The sequence below is a fragment of the Ascaphus truei genome, chromosome 18, assembly GCF_040206685.1.
Source record: "Ascaphus truei isolate aAscTru1 chromosome 18, aAscTru1.hap1, whole genome shotgun sequence".
Lineage (NCBI taxonomy): Eukaryota > Metazoa > Chordata > Amphibia > Anura > Ascaphidae > Ascaphus > Ascaphus truei.
Window position 1 is genome coordinate 86,375 of NC_134500.1, and position 15,000 is coordinate 101,374.

The window sequence follows — 15,000 nt, forward strand, 5'->3', positions numbered from 1 at the left end:
TGATGGAGTAAAACGGTAGAGTTGGGGGCGAAATGTTAAACGGAAGTGACGTCACGGCTCCCCCCCCTCTCCCCCGCGTCTACTGTGACATGCCGGCGCCGCTCCTAACAGCTGCCGCTCCCCCCCCCACACACCCGCTGTGACATGCTGCCCACCCACCCGCTGTGGCGGCGATAGCCACCGGCGCCGCTCCTAACGGCCGCCGTTACCCCCACACGTCGTCAGCTGCCATGGGTATAGCAAGATGGCTGCTGCAGAGCTTCCGGTGCTAGCGTGAAAGGTGTAGCAAGAAGGCAGGCGCGGGGATTTTAAATCACTCGGTGAGCCACTGCTCAGCCTCTCTCCTCCCTCCGCTTCCCTGTGTCCCGCTGACTGAGCGCCACCGGGGCCGGAGGAGGAGCAGAGCCCAGGGATCATGGAGGGTAACCGGGAGGAAGCAGAGCGGTGTGTCGCTGACATGCCGAATTGCCGATGGACAGGAAGGGAGGAGGGAGGGTGGAGCGAGGGAGGGAGTGATGAGATCGGACCTAGCAACGATGTCCACATTAAAGGATATCAAAGGAAGAATAGGCTGGGGAGAGGGACATCACATTGAAAACATCACAGTCCTAGTGATTCTGTGTGTGTGCAGTGAGTAGCAGGACAGGGCAGAAGTGGATGTGCATTCCCTGCCCTTGCAGCCAGCCGTTCAGTGCCTGTGTGTGTGTATGAATAAGGTACAGTCAGTGTCAGATGCTGCCGATGCTGCTTCTGATGGTGAGATATAGCTGCATGCAGCTCCTGGTGTCCTGTGCTCTCTGCTAATATGCACTGAAGGAACGATCCAGACTGGCATGAGCCTTCAGCAGAACAATTAAAGACTGTCAAAACAGGACACACTAAACACTGGAAATCTCAGTGCTAGTAAATACTCAGGTTAAGGAAATAGCAAGGTATCTGTATGACAAATCTCAACTGTCAACCCAAATGAAATATAACATTCTTCTGTGTACTGGAAATATCTGATCTATACAAAGTCAGCAATATATCAGATTGTAAAATGCAGTGATCACAGTACTAATACAAACTCAGTGGTGCTGTGCTTGACTGCAGGAGAGAGCACAGTTATTTGAGCAAAGGACACTATAATAATGGTACTAATTTTACAAAGATGGTGTATTCATGCAGAATATAAAGGGTGAGACTAAAAACACATCTCAGTCACACGCACACTCAGTCACCCGCACACGCAGTCACACTCACACGCAGTCACACTCACACGCAGTCACACGCACAGTCACCTGCACACTCACACGCAGTCACCTGCACACTCACACGCACACTCAGTCACCTGCACACTCACACGCACAGTCACCTGCACACTCACACGCACACTCAGTCACCTGCACACTTGCAGTGTCAGTCGCCGTCACACTCAGTCGCCGTCACACTCAGTCACGCACACACGAGGAATTCACACTTAGTGCAAATAGCTAATACAGGGGATGTGTGCCGAGCACGCGCAAAATAGCTAATACAGGGGATGTGTGCCGAGCACGCGCATTCTAAGTCAAATTTATTTGCGTTTTGTCAATGAAATTGTATTTTGATTTTTAATTAAAACATCACCAACACAAATACAATTTCTGTGACAAAAGTCAAAGAAGTTTCACTTACTATGCGCGTGCACAGCACACACAGTTTTTTTCCATCTTTCGATGCATGTACTGTACTGCAATCATCAGATACGTGCATAACTGATGAAAATAACACATTTATAACAGGCTCTATAGTCTCCCCGCTTGCGCACAGCTTCGGTACAGGTAGGTAGCCGGTATTGCTGTTCAGGACGTGCTGACAGGTGCATATGCGAGCTGCCGTTTGCCTATTGGGCGATATGTCCTTACTCGAGTGTAATTAAAGTGAGTGTCCTTAAAACGGGGTATGCCTGTATATAGTTATCATATCCCCTCTTAGACTCCTCTTTTCTAATGTAAATAAATCTAATTTAGCTAGCCTTCCTCATAAGTTACATTGTCCATCCCCTTTATTAATTTGGTGGCTCTTCTCTGCACTCTCTAGTTCCATAATGTCTTTTCTTAGGATTGGTGCCCAAAATTGAGGTGCCCAAAAAAGAGGAGGAGGGGGGGGGGGAAAGAGAGGAGATGGGGGGGAAAGAGAGGAGGAGGGTTGGGAAGAGAGGAGGGGGGGGGAAGAGAGCAGATGGGGGGGGAAAGAGGAGGGGGGGGAAAGAGGGGGGGGGGAAAGAGGAGGGGGGGAAAGAGAGGAGGGGGGGGGGGAAAGAGAGGAGGAGGGGGGGAAAGAGAGGAGGGGGGGGAGAGAGGAGGAGGGGGGGAAGAGGAGGAGGGGGGGAGAGAAAAGAGGAGAAGGGGGGGAAGAGGAGGAGGGGGGAAAGAGGAGGAGGAGGGGGAAAGAGGAGGAGGGGGAAAGAGAGGAGGGGGGGGGGAAAGAGGAGGAGGAGGGGGAAAGAGAGGAGGGGGGGAAAGAGAGGAGGAGGAGGGGGAAAGAGAGGAGGGGGGGAAAGAGGAGGGGGAGGGGGGAAAGAGGAGGGGGAGGGGGGAAAGAGGAGGGGGAGGGGGGAAAGAGGAGGGGGAGGGGGGAAAAAGGAGGGGGAGGAGGGAAAGAGGAGGGGGAGGGGGGAAAGAGGAGAGGGAGGGGGGAAAGAGAGGGAGGGGGGGAAAGAGGAGGGGGAGGGGGGAAAGAGGAGGGGGAGGGGGGAAAGAGGGGGGGAAAAAGAGGAGGGGAGGGGGGGAAAAAGAGGAGGGGAGGGGGGGAAAGAGGAGGGGGGAAAAAGAGGGGGAGGGGGGAAAAAGAGGGGGAGGGGGGAAAAAGAGGAGGGGGGAAAGAGGAGGAGGAGGGGGGGAAAGAGGAGGAGGAGGGGGGGGAAAGAGGAGGAGGGGGGGAAAGAGGAGGAGGGGGGGAAAGAGGAGGGGGGTGGGAAAGAGGAGGAGGGTGGAAAGAGAGGAAGAGGGGGGGAAAGAGAGGAGGAGGGGGGGGAAAGAGAGGAGGAGGGGGGGGAAAGAGAGGAGGAGGGGGGGGAAGAGGAGGGTGGGAAAGAGGAGGGGGAAAGAGAGGAGGGGGGGAAAGAGGAGAGGGAGGGGGGGAAAGAGGAGGGGGAGGGGGGGAAAGAGGAGGGGGAGGGGGGGAAAGAGGGGGAGGGGGGGAAAGAGGAGGGGGAAAAAGAGGAGGGGAGGGGGGAAAAAGAGGGGGAGGGGGGGAAAGAGGAGGGGGAGGGGGGAAAAAGAGGGGGAGGGGGAAAAAGGAGGGGGAGGGGGGAAAAAGAGGGGGAGGGGGGAAGGGGGAGGGGGAAAGAGGAGGAGGGGGGAAAGAGGAGGGGGGAAAGAGGAGGAGGGGGGGGAAAGAGGAGGGGGTGGGAAAGAGGAGGAGGGTGGAAAGAGAGGAAGAGGGGGGGAAAGAGGGGGGGAAAGAGAGGAGGAGGGGGGGGGAAAGAGGAGGAGGGGGGGGAAGAGGAGGGGGGGAAAGAGAGGAGGGGGGAAAGGTGAGTTGAGGGGAGTAGATTGATACTATTAGACATTTAGTCTTGTGGTTGTTCTGTTTTTAATCCATTAGTTTGTCATTGAAAAGTTTGTGTTAATATCTGTGTGCCCTATTGATGCATCTGTGTGTGCTCTAAGTATGGAGATTATAGTGTTAACTTTACTCATTCTCCTGTGGGTTCATTGTCTCCAGGTGTATTCACACTGTGTGTTTAATTACCTACTTACCTATCATCCAATTGCATGAGGGGAGCGCAGTATATATGCATCACAGGGCTTAGTGCTGGGTACTCTTTGACAAAGTTCCTGCTAGGAACGAAACGCGTCAGAGTTTGCTCTGCAGCGAATTTCTGTGTAATATGCACAAATAAATACTTTTTTATTATTCATTGCGTGTCTGCATTCATACCCCGGCGGCAGCAGTGAACCGCCTCGCAACCTTCTATTTTTGTACGATTTACCTTTGGGCTGGAGCACGCTGATTTCCTCTTCCGGTTCACAGTCCAGTGACGTCATCGCAGACCAGAGCTCGGCGAGTCAAGACTGTGAGTTATCTCCCTTCCCCTACCTCCGTGAGAGGATTACTGAGTCCGTGGTTGACACCGGGTGTAGGAGGGCAGTGGCGGAGGGTAGCGGTGTACTTAGCCTGTGCTTCCTTGTTAGGAGACACGGCGGTATCACTGCTATTCATTCCTCCCTACCACAACTAGCCCCTACCCGTGTTAGTCATTAGCCATGTACTCCTAAGGGGTGTCATTATAATACTATTAGTACACGTGTGGTATAGTGAACGGAAGAGATGCTTATGGACATACATTTTGTGCTTTATGGATTTGGCTTTCTTGTGTGGGACTGGCTAGTATTCATTTAGTAGCATCAGTTTTCTTAGGAGTGATCCTGGATTTTGTTGAGTTGAAGGGGGGAAAGAGGTGAGTTGAGGGGGGGAAAGAGGTGAGGTGAGGTGGGGAAAGAGGTGAGGTGAGGGGGGAGAGAAGTGGTGGTGGGGGAAAGAGGAGTAAGAGGGAGGGAAGAGAGGGGGGGAAGAGGTGAGGGGGGGAAGAGAGGTGAGGGGGGGAGAAAGGTGATGGGGGGAGAAAGGTGAGGGGGGGAGAGAGAGTTGAGGGGACTGATATTAACTACAACTAAATAAAAAGAAATACAAATTACCTTACAGTAGCACAGGCAATAGATGTGGTGAGAAATATTACTTTGTTGCAAGCAACAATGTTACCAGTTGGGACAGGCAGCTTCTGACAGCACTAGCAGCTGTGAGAGAGGGGGAGAGGGGGAGGAGGCTGCTTGTGCTGCCTTGTTCATTGTGCTCAGTGAGGAGGAGCAGAGCTGCTGCAGTTAAGTTTTAAACTTGCCCTTTTTCTCAGCGCGAGCCCCTGCATCTCTGCTTTGAGGCGAGTTGACAAGTTGTTAATAATTCCGGCCATTACTGAATGAATAATGCCCGGAATTCTGACCAATCAGAGAGCAGGGACTTCAGTAATGCCGGAATTTTGCAGCTTTAGCCTATAATAGAAAATACTGGCCCAGACATTGCCCTGAGGAAATGATGCCAAGCCACTAAAAACGTAGGGTAAAGTGGCAATGAACTGTTAAGAGTACTGTGACGACGTCATGTAGGCAAAGCAACATCAGATCGTCATTCTTCAGTGGTCTTGTGATCCAAGTGAATTATGATTTCTTTGTATTTACTTTTAAGTAAAATATACTTCATTAGATTAGGGACCCTTGTTGCTCGTTCTTTATACAGAGATTCCTCAAAACAAAATGGTCTGGAAGAAATGACTCCATGCACAAACCATTCTGTTGACAATGAGGAATGACTTCCTCCCTCGCTATAAAATGCTAAAGAATGGTAGCTGTATCTATATAAAACAAACATATAAAAAAAATTATATAAATTACATGAACGGTCAATGTCAATAAACAAGACAAAACAAAAGTTCATTTTCAGAAAATGTATTAAACTATAAAGTGCATCAAATAAAAATAATTCACAATAGGTTTACATTAAACTAAAACATTTCCAAATAACAGCGGTTGACCTCTGGCTCATTGCCAATGGAGGACATTTATGGAGAAGAACAATAACCCTTCAGACTTTTGAGTGCTTCAAGGAAAATGGACAGTAACAGAAGATAAGGCACTCCATAACTCTGACAGATGAGGGTTTGGCACAAAAAACAAACTGTCATAAGGAGAATTTATACACATGCATTGTGTTATGGTGCACTGTATTGAGCCAATTGGTGTCATAGAAATACTTTGTGATAGATTTGTGCAGTAGACACCAGTGAAGCACTCTTCAGAATGGATTGTCACCCACTACCAACCAGGGAAGGCTTTGGGTGTACCCTCTATCTGATTCATTATGCATGAAATGTGTAGCCAAAACCGCTTCTGATGTCATTAAAATTGACAGAATGTGTATTATAGCACATCTTAGTCAATAAGTAGCTATTTGCACCATTTACATTAGACCACATGATTCACTTGTGAACGTGCTTTTAAATCAAATTGACAAATTCTCCTTTTAATCCACTAACCAACATCTTATACATTTGCAGGTATTCTCCAACTGCAATAGGCTATATACTTTCCCAAAGAACTTTGTCTTGGAGTACCTGGGTATATGCTGCAAAGGGAATATACTTTTCCCTGTTTAAGAAAACATTCTACTGTGAGATTTCAAACAAATAAGGGTGGGGCACACAAAAAAATACAAACTTAATATCAAATTTGTATTACAGCATATTAATAAAAACCGTTTTGTATAACTGTTTTTTTTGGTGTGCTATCTTGATATATTTTTTCACCTTCAGCATCGGTGACTGATTGGCATCCACCCTTACTCTATACATCGCTCTATATTAAGAGTTCACCCTTACTCTATACATCGCTCTGTATTAAGAGTTCACCCCTTACTCTATACATCGCTCTGTATTAAGAGTTCACCCTTACTCTATACATCGCTCTGTATTAAGAGTTCACCCTTACTCTATACATCGCTCTGTATTAAGAGTTCATCTCTTTTTCCCTCAGGTATTGCAGATTATTTTTTGAATTTGTATGAGATCTCCCATTCCTTTCTCCACAAATGGGATGCTTAGTATAGGTAAAATGTGTAACAAGAAGCATTAAATGGGCATCAGTCCAAAGTGTTCATGTGACTGGTGACTCCTTTTGTTCCTGCACCCGATTGGCAGAAATATGGAATATCATGTGATATGGCTATTAGCATACTTCATGTTGCAAGAACTTGCATGTTTCACAATAAATCCAAGGTGAAAGAGTAACGTTCACTTTTCCATCGTATATTTTCTAGCCAGTGGTCTTCAAAATATTATCCAGTGCTCTATAGCATTACAAATGGCACAGGCTATTATTTTAATTCAAGAATGTTCATGAGCACTGATCTCTAAAGAAATCATACTTATTACCCTGTGGTCCAGTGTGCAAACTACAGTATCTAATGATATTAAAAACATGAAAAACTGATTTAATTGAACAGCAGCATCAATTATTTCTGGCAAACCACATTGCCATTTTGTACCAGTATGTTAAAAATAAGGCAGAGTATATCTGATTTGTTAACAGATAATATTAAAACGTTGTCACATTTCCCAATACCATATGTTTAGCGATTATCTCACTTTATTCTAGACGCCACCTCTATCTTCCAAGCTTTTTTTGGCCACAACTCCCCATTGAGATCAAAACGACCACTTTGGACAATGTAGAAATATCTCATCTGTTTAGTTAAAATGACAACGAATAGTATTATTGTCACCTTTACTGGTATCTTTTTTTTCTCTACTATGTTGACGTGGAAGGATCAGTGGTGAAGATGTGTTGGGGGGGAAAGACAGTTCATCAACAATATACATCTCACAAACGCAGACAGTAACATTTACTTTAACAAAAAGTTTTAAAAAATCATTTGAAGGTACAACACAGAAAAAAACATTCCATGTATGTTTTGTGTCTCAGGAAAAAGGTGAGTATTAGTATTGCCAATGTCACTTATAATCCTGGGGATACACTCATTGTGCTCATTGCAATATTTTAGGCAGATTATAGCTGGTTGCAGTTGTTCCACAAACATGAACTCCTGGTTTCACAGTCTTTTTTAAAGAAAGATATCAAAATTGTGTAATGAGCCTAAAAAAATGGAAAACAAGGAGCTCCACTAAAAAGCAAACAAAAAAAGTTCAATAATAAGATGCTATTAAAAAAAAAAAAAAAAAAAAATAGAATGTCATCACTCAAAATATTTCAATCTGTCTTCTCCAGAACCAAATCAGGAGGCTTTAGTTCGCTAAATGTTTTTACTTTTACTGTTCTGCAGTATGAACAGAAAAGGGTCAGCCTTCTACAGTGTTACTTATACTCCTGTTCACAGAAGCAACAGTGTGGAATACACCAACAGTTTATAATACTTCCTGAATTCCACATATTTATCCACATAATTATAGAATAAATAACATGGGTGGCTGGATCCTTATCAGTAACTTGCACCAACTCCATTGGTGACATACTTGTCTTCATGCGTACTGAGCATGGTTTAAAATGGACTTCAAGGGCTGTTTCATGAAGCTCTTGACTCAATCTCTCAAGAGAATACTTACACGGTCAGTTGTTTTGGAATAAAACATTCCTGGGTAATATTCCACATTTTGAACATCTACCGTGCCCGAGTAACCGAAAGATGCTTACATACTGTTTACTACATAGATGACTGGTGAAATGGAAGTGTGTTACTTACAGACTTCTATAAATTTCCCCCCCAAAATTGCCTTGATGGCTCATACCGCCTTGAGTTCTCTGTTCCCTTTTCCATTACAGTAAACAATGTGTTTGTTGATCTGCGTTGATTGGTGCAGGAAAAACCTTTTTCTCATTTACAACATACACTTGTATACTATCTGCACATAAAAAGGTATGCATATTTCCAAGTACACAGGTAGAAGACTGGTTTGAAAAGGTAAGTTTCAACATCATCATCATCATCCTAGTAGCATGCACACACAAAATGTTTTGTAACTTGTTTCCTGGATCACAATGCCACATTGTCTGGTTTATTTGTTGGTCCCTTTAATGGTTGTAGCATAGTAGCATGTGTGTGTGTGTATGGAAACAGTTCGTTCCAATTATCTCTCTTTCATACAACAGAATCTCTTATTTCTGAGCCCAGTCTTACTCTGGGTCTTTGGCATGCAGGAGATAACTCCACAAGGGTGTCCTGGATATTTAAAGGCCTTTTATCAGACTCTGATAAGTTTTTATTAGCGACCAGAGGATCGTGAACGGGAGTGCTGATAATGTAATTGTCATTTAGAGTTTGGTATCCTTTATGGTCAGCCACTTGAGTAGGCGTACAAGTCCCATTTAACGGTAAGCTTTCTGCTGGTTTGCCATTTTGACGTGACTTCTTGGGTTGCTTATCATGATGTTCCACTGGTTTAAGAATGGATTTCATTCCATTCCGATTCTTGTACAGAAAGAACAGAGTCAGAATGAACACTGCTACCCCAAACAACGTGGTCATAACCACAAATTCGTTCCAGTAAGACTTACCCGTCAGCTTTGCAGAATGGCTTTCAGAGGAAGAAACGGAGGTTGAGGAATTTACATACTTATCAATCACGCTTATTTTTGGAAACATTATTTCTGTATCTGTGTTTAAGGTTATTGTCTTTATCAGGTCCTCTTGCTCCACACAGTATCTGACCATTAACTTCCTGAAGTCTTCCTCCACTGACCAGCACTCATATGATCCCAAGCGCTCTGGGATTCCTACCAGGAATAGGTCACCATCTGGGAAAATGTGGTAAGATGAGTTAATTTGTTTCCCATTGTGGATCCATAAACGTGATGCTAAGTTGGATAAAAGTTTGCACGGTAAAGTGTTCGCTGCATTAGATTCCAACAAGATCTTCTGACACTGTGGTTCCTCTTCTGTGAACAAAATAAATATAAATGTAAGGTTTAATTCCATTTTCACCTGGTCATAATTTAGCAATGATGCACATAAACATTATAATATACTATTTTTTAACAGATACAGATACACTGTTGCAGACTCATGTTGAAGTTAAGGGTTGAAATTAATTCAGACTCAGACTAATGGGGGACTCCAGATATAGAGATTAATCGGAGACTCTGTGGGAGATCCCTAATACAATGAAGCACCAATGTGGCAGTGTTTGAAACGTGTGATGCATCCACATTTGATCTTCCCTTCTAATTCTTACCACTTGGTCTGGTAATCCTTCCATTGGGCACAGTGGTGTTGACTTGCTGGCAAAGTCTTTCTGTGTCAGCTTCTTCTATATCTTGGATCCAGTGCCTAAACAACAACATAAAGGCTCTTATAGCGAGAGGAAAATGGAATGATAAGGACATGAAACTAGAGCAAGTTTATAGGACGGAATATGATATTAGTGACAGATAAATACGGCAAAAGTGTTGGTGCTCATGTATCAAGGACACAGAATGCACAACCTTGCTCTAGCAACTGCATTGCAAACATTTTTCTAATGTTGGCACCGCACAATATTTAAATTGAGTGCCGTGGGTAGAAATCTACTGTATAACTGTCTCTTAATTTCTCTCTGGCTTCTCTGAACGATGCGTCGCCATGGCGTCAAATAACGTTGTGACGGGATAATGGCAAAGCGTTGCCATGGCAACACAACGTCACATGATGTTGTGATGTCACTTGACACAGCAGAGATGAGATGTTGGAGAGCAGGTAAGAGTCAGAGGTGTGCGACTTAAAAATGTATGCGCACCCCTATGGTATAGTGACAATTGACTCAGTTTTACAATACAGCTGCATCAGATTTAAGTAGCTTCACTGAAAATGATGCATTTCCTAAAAAATGTGCAACAACATTCCATCTAAAGTCGTGCAATGCAAACGCAGTGAGAACCATTATTATTTTTATTGATGTAGCACTAACCAGGTATGCAGAGCTTTACAAAATATTCATAAACATTAAAATGCAAGGGACAAGAGCACCCGATATTTGGCAAAAGGATTCCCGTCACAAAGACTACTGTGGAAGTACAAAATTGTGACATCAATTTAGAATCTGTCACTTGTGGATAAATGATCAATGTGTATGGTAAGGTAACTCACTGGATGTTTATGTCTTGCATATGATGGGGGACATGGAGACACCCTCTCCTGTTCCATGCACAGTAAGGGTCCCGTGAAAGGATGCATTCACCACAGCTTCTGTACATGCTGCAGTTTGAAATAGGAACCTGCACTACAACAGAGCGTGAAGAGGCATAAATCAGACCCTGAGTGAAATAAAGAAATTATAATTAGCATTTTCCTGCGAGAAGACGCAATACTAATAACATTATTCATTATAATAACATTATTGTTATAGTACTTACTTTTTTGTAAATGAAATGACACATGAGTATGTGGATCGTGGAGACCGCCGCTCCAAAGAAAAAGGGGAAGACTCACCAGTAGACCCACGCAAAGTAATATTACTTCATTCCTTATGCCCCTTTGCTATGTCTCTTCCTATTTGATCCTCCACTCTACCTAAATACTACCTGCCTAAACCCTTTGTATGCTCCGACATATCACCATATATTTTTTATTGGCATATTTAATGTTTTGTTGCCCTCCTTGAGCTCATTCGGGTTTCTATTTTTCTAGTAATTTCATTTAGCACAGTTCTGCCTAGAACACCAACCCTTACAATCTTAAAATTGGCCATGTTTACCCAGATGTAAATATATTAATGCTATAAGGAAAACAAAAAAATCTATATATATATACACAAATCTGGGGAATATTTATTCAGCGCTGATGGTATTGTGTGACCTTAAAGGCCAATAAAGCTGGGAGTCTTTGACATTTTTTCAATTCTTTAAATATATTTTTGTATCTAGTAGTTCATGGGTTCTCAATCATGTAGAGCATTTTGTAAAACGTAAACAGGAGGTACTAAAATAAACAGCTCTCTTTAGTTAGTATACGCAATTACTAAATGATTTTTTTTTTTTTTATTACTTAGATTTTTTATTAATCATTTTTCAAAAGTAAGATGGGTACAAAAAGAAAAAGGGAGGGGAACACTACCATGGTACAATATTGCAAATAGTCTGATTGCACATTAGGTAGGGAGGAGAGAATGGGAAGGGGGGAAGGGGACAGCAATTGAAATCATGTAACATATTAAATAACAGGTTAAATACAACATAAATCATGAGTCACTCTGTTCAGAATAATCTAGTCTAAATATGGGGATATACCTGAATGTCTAAACCAAGGAGCCCATGTTTCGGCGAATTAAAAAGTAGAACCAGTTAGGTAGGCAGTGAGTTTTTCCATGAAGACTATATGCCAGATTTTATTATTGATTTGGTTTAAGGATGGGGGAGTCGATTGTTTCCAATTTTTGGCGATGGTGCATCTAGTAGCATTTAGGATTTGGGAGATAACTTTAATTTCTTTTTTGTTACAATTGGCCATTGGCTTTCCCAATACTATATATATTGGGTCCTGTGGGACAGTGATGCCCAAAACCCTGTGTATTAAAGCAAACACTTCCCTCCATGTTTGCTGAATTTTTGGACACGACCAGAATATGTGCAGTATATTCCCCATTTCGCCACAACCACGCCAACATAAAGGAGAGACACCTGGGAGAAAAGAGTTCAACCTGGTGGGAGTCATGTACCATCTATATATTAGCTTGTAAATATTCTCCTTAATCACCACACAAGAAGAATTTTTGGAGGCGGCTTCCCAGACATCCTTCCAAACATCAAGGTCCAAATTGATATTTAACTCCTCCTCCCAGGATACCATATATGTATCAGGAGTTTGTCTATTTTTGACGGGAGTCAAACTATGGTATAGTCTGGAAGTAATGCCCTTCATATGAGGCTGACGTACACACCAGTCTTCATATAGCGTTAACACATGTGGTTGGTTTGGCTTGTAAATGGATTGGATATAGTGCCTAACTTGGAGGAATCTGAAAAATTCAGAGGAGGGAATGTCGTGGCTCGTTTGTAACGAGGTGAACGGAGGGACTTTACCTTTGATGAGTATCACTCACTCTTCGGAGTCCTTTTTGGACCCAAAGGTTGGATTGTCGGTTATTAGTGTAAAAAGGGAGGGCAGGATCTGAAAACAGGGGTTGCATGAGGGATGGGGTACCAATCAGTTGGAACCTAGTTTTAAGGGAGTCCCAAAGATTACATGCGAAAGATAGCACCGGGTTTGTGTAAACCGCAGCTGGTCTGGATTTTCTATTAAGCCAGAGGAGAGTCTTAATTTCGCAGGGGGAGCAGATCAATTCTTCTAGTTCGACCCATCTTTTTTCGGCTGGGTTTGAATGCCAACTAACTAGTTGCCCTAGCTGTGCCGCTCTATAGTACTTTTGTAGGTTTGGAAGGGCTAAGCCCCCTTCTAACTTAGATTTATAAAGGATACCTTTGCGGACTCTAGGACGTCTATTTTGCCATACAAATTTCAGAATTTTATTTTGAATATTATTTAGGGCCTTCTGACAAATCTTTACTGGGAGAGTTTGGAAGAGGTACAGTATTCTAGGTAAGATGTTCATTTTAATAGCAGCGATCCTTCCGAACCAAGAGATAATGTATGGATTCCAGGTGGACAAGTCCTTTGCAACTTGGTCAAATAAAGGTTTAAAGTTTGTTTTGTATAGGGATGAGTGGTCTTTTGTTATTTGAACCCCTAAATATTTAATGTGGGTCTGATTCCACTTGAAGTCAAAATTAAGTTGAAGTAATTTTACCATATCCTTGGGAAGGTTTAAGCCAAGAGCCACAGATTTGGAGTGGTTAATTTTGTATCCTGAAAGGGAGCCGAACTCAGAGAGAGCTTGGAAAAGGTTGGGGAGTGAGATAAGGGGATTTGAGAGTGTCAGTAGTATGTCATCTGCACAGAGAGCTATCTTAAATTCCTTCTGTCCAACATTGATACCCTTGATATCGGGGTTCATTCTTATCTGGCAGGCTAATGGTTCTATTGCCAAAGCAAACAACAAGGGGGACAGCGGGCACCCCTGTCTGGTTCCGTTCGATATTGGGAAAGGGTCAGACAAGGAGTTATTCGTTTTCACTATGTCGGAGCCGAGTATAGCGTGTTTATGCTGTTTAAGATTTTGGGAGTAAATCCCAGTTGTGAGAGTGTGGCGTTCATAAACTGCCAATCCAGCCGATCAAAAGCTTTTTCAGCGTCTAGTGAAAGTAATAATGATGAGCGTGTGGTTTGTTTTGCTACGTGTATTAGGTTCACCGTCCTCCTTGTGTTGTCGAGGGCTTGCCTGCCCAGAACAAAGCCAACCTGGTCCGGATGGATCAATCTTGGAAGAATATTGTTTAATCTAGTGGCCAAGATTTTTGCGTATAATTTTAGGTCTGTATTTAACAAAGAGATAGGTCTGTAGCTAGAGCACATCATGGGATCTTTTCCATTTTTCGGGATTACGACTATGGTTGCTCGTAGCATATCTCTGGGTGGGGGGAGGCCTAAAAGCATCTCATTAAATACTTTGGTTAAGTGTGGAAGGAGTATTGTGGAGAATTTTTTGTAGTAAAGGTTTGAAAATCCATCCGGACCAGGGGCCTTCCCATTTTTCAAAGATTTGATAGCCTCCAGGATTTCAGGGGGTTCTATATTTTTTTCAAGATTTATTACATCTTCTGGTTCCAGCGTGGGGAGCCGGCATTTAGTTAGAAAGTGTTGAATTTTTTTCGCTTTTTTCTTTTTAGCCGATTCTCCCACTGGGCCAGGCAGGTTGTAAAGAGATGCATAATATTCCTTAAAAGCGTCACTTATAGCTTTGGGGCTATGAGATATCTTTCCATTTTTAGTATAAATATTATGGATCTTAGCTTTAACCTGCTTTTGTTTTAGTTTACGTGCCAGCATTTTATCTGAGAGAGAGAGAAATAGCGTCTATAGAAGACCGTATCGTGGACTTGGAGGAGAAAGTGGACACCACTGCTTCTGCCCAGGAGACCCAAGCCCAAGAAATACACAAATTAAAAACACAAGTTAAAACAATTTTCGAAAAATTGGAAGATACGGAAAACCGATCAAGACGCAATAATCTGTGGATCAGAGGGGACCCGGAGGAAGTGGACAATGCTCAATTGGACGCATATCTAATCCAGATCTTTGGGTCTCTGCTACCAGAAATGACGGAAGACAAACTCCAGATGGACAGAGCACATAGACTGCCTAGACCTAAAGGCCTGGACCCCAAAAAAACGCGAGATGTGATTACACGTCTACACTACTTTCGTAGTAAAGAGGCGATACTGAGAGCCGCTACATCTGCTCCAAGGATAGAACAAGACAACGTTCAGCTCCTCATTTTCCCAGATCTGGCTCAAATCACGTTGAACAAGCATAAAATGTTCGCACAGGTCACAAACGCACTGCGAAATAACAAAATACGCTACCGTTGGGGTTTTCCGT

The 15,000-nt window shown here is 43.4% G+C and overlaps 1 protein-coding gene across 2 annotated transcripts in view; it reads right to left on the reverse strand.

Annotated features, from left to right (window-relative positions):
• Positions 1-5,452: 5,452 nt before the first annotated feature.
• SEMA4B (semaphorin 4B) overlaps positions 5,453-15,000 on the reverse strand; it is a 161,729-nt gene continuing 152,181 nt past the window's right edge. For both annotated transcript variants that reach the window (XM_075575130.1, XM_075575129.1), the window contains exons 12-14: positions 10,654-10,820; positions 9,764-9,858; positions 5,453-9,467 (exon numbers count right to left, since the gene is read on the reverse strand). In XM_075575130.1, coding sequence (XP_075431245.1) covers positions 8,671-9,467; positions 9,764-9,858; positions 10,654-10,820 — 1,059 coding nt within the window. In that variant the 3' untranslated portion in view covers positions 5,453-8,670. The remainder of the gene's footprint in view (positions 9,468-9,763; positions 9,859-10,653; positions 10,821-15,000) is intronic.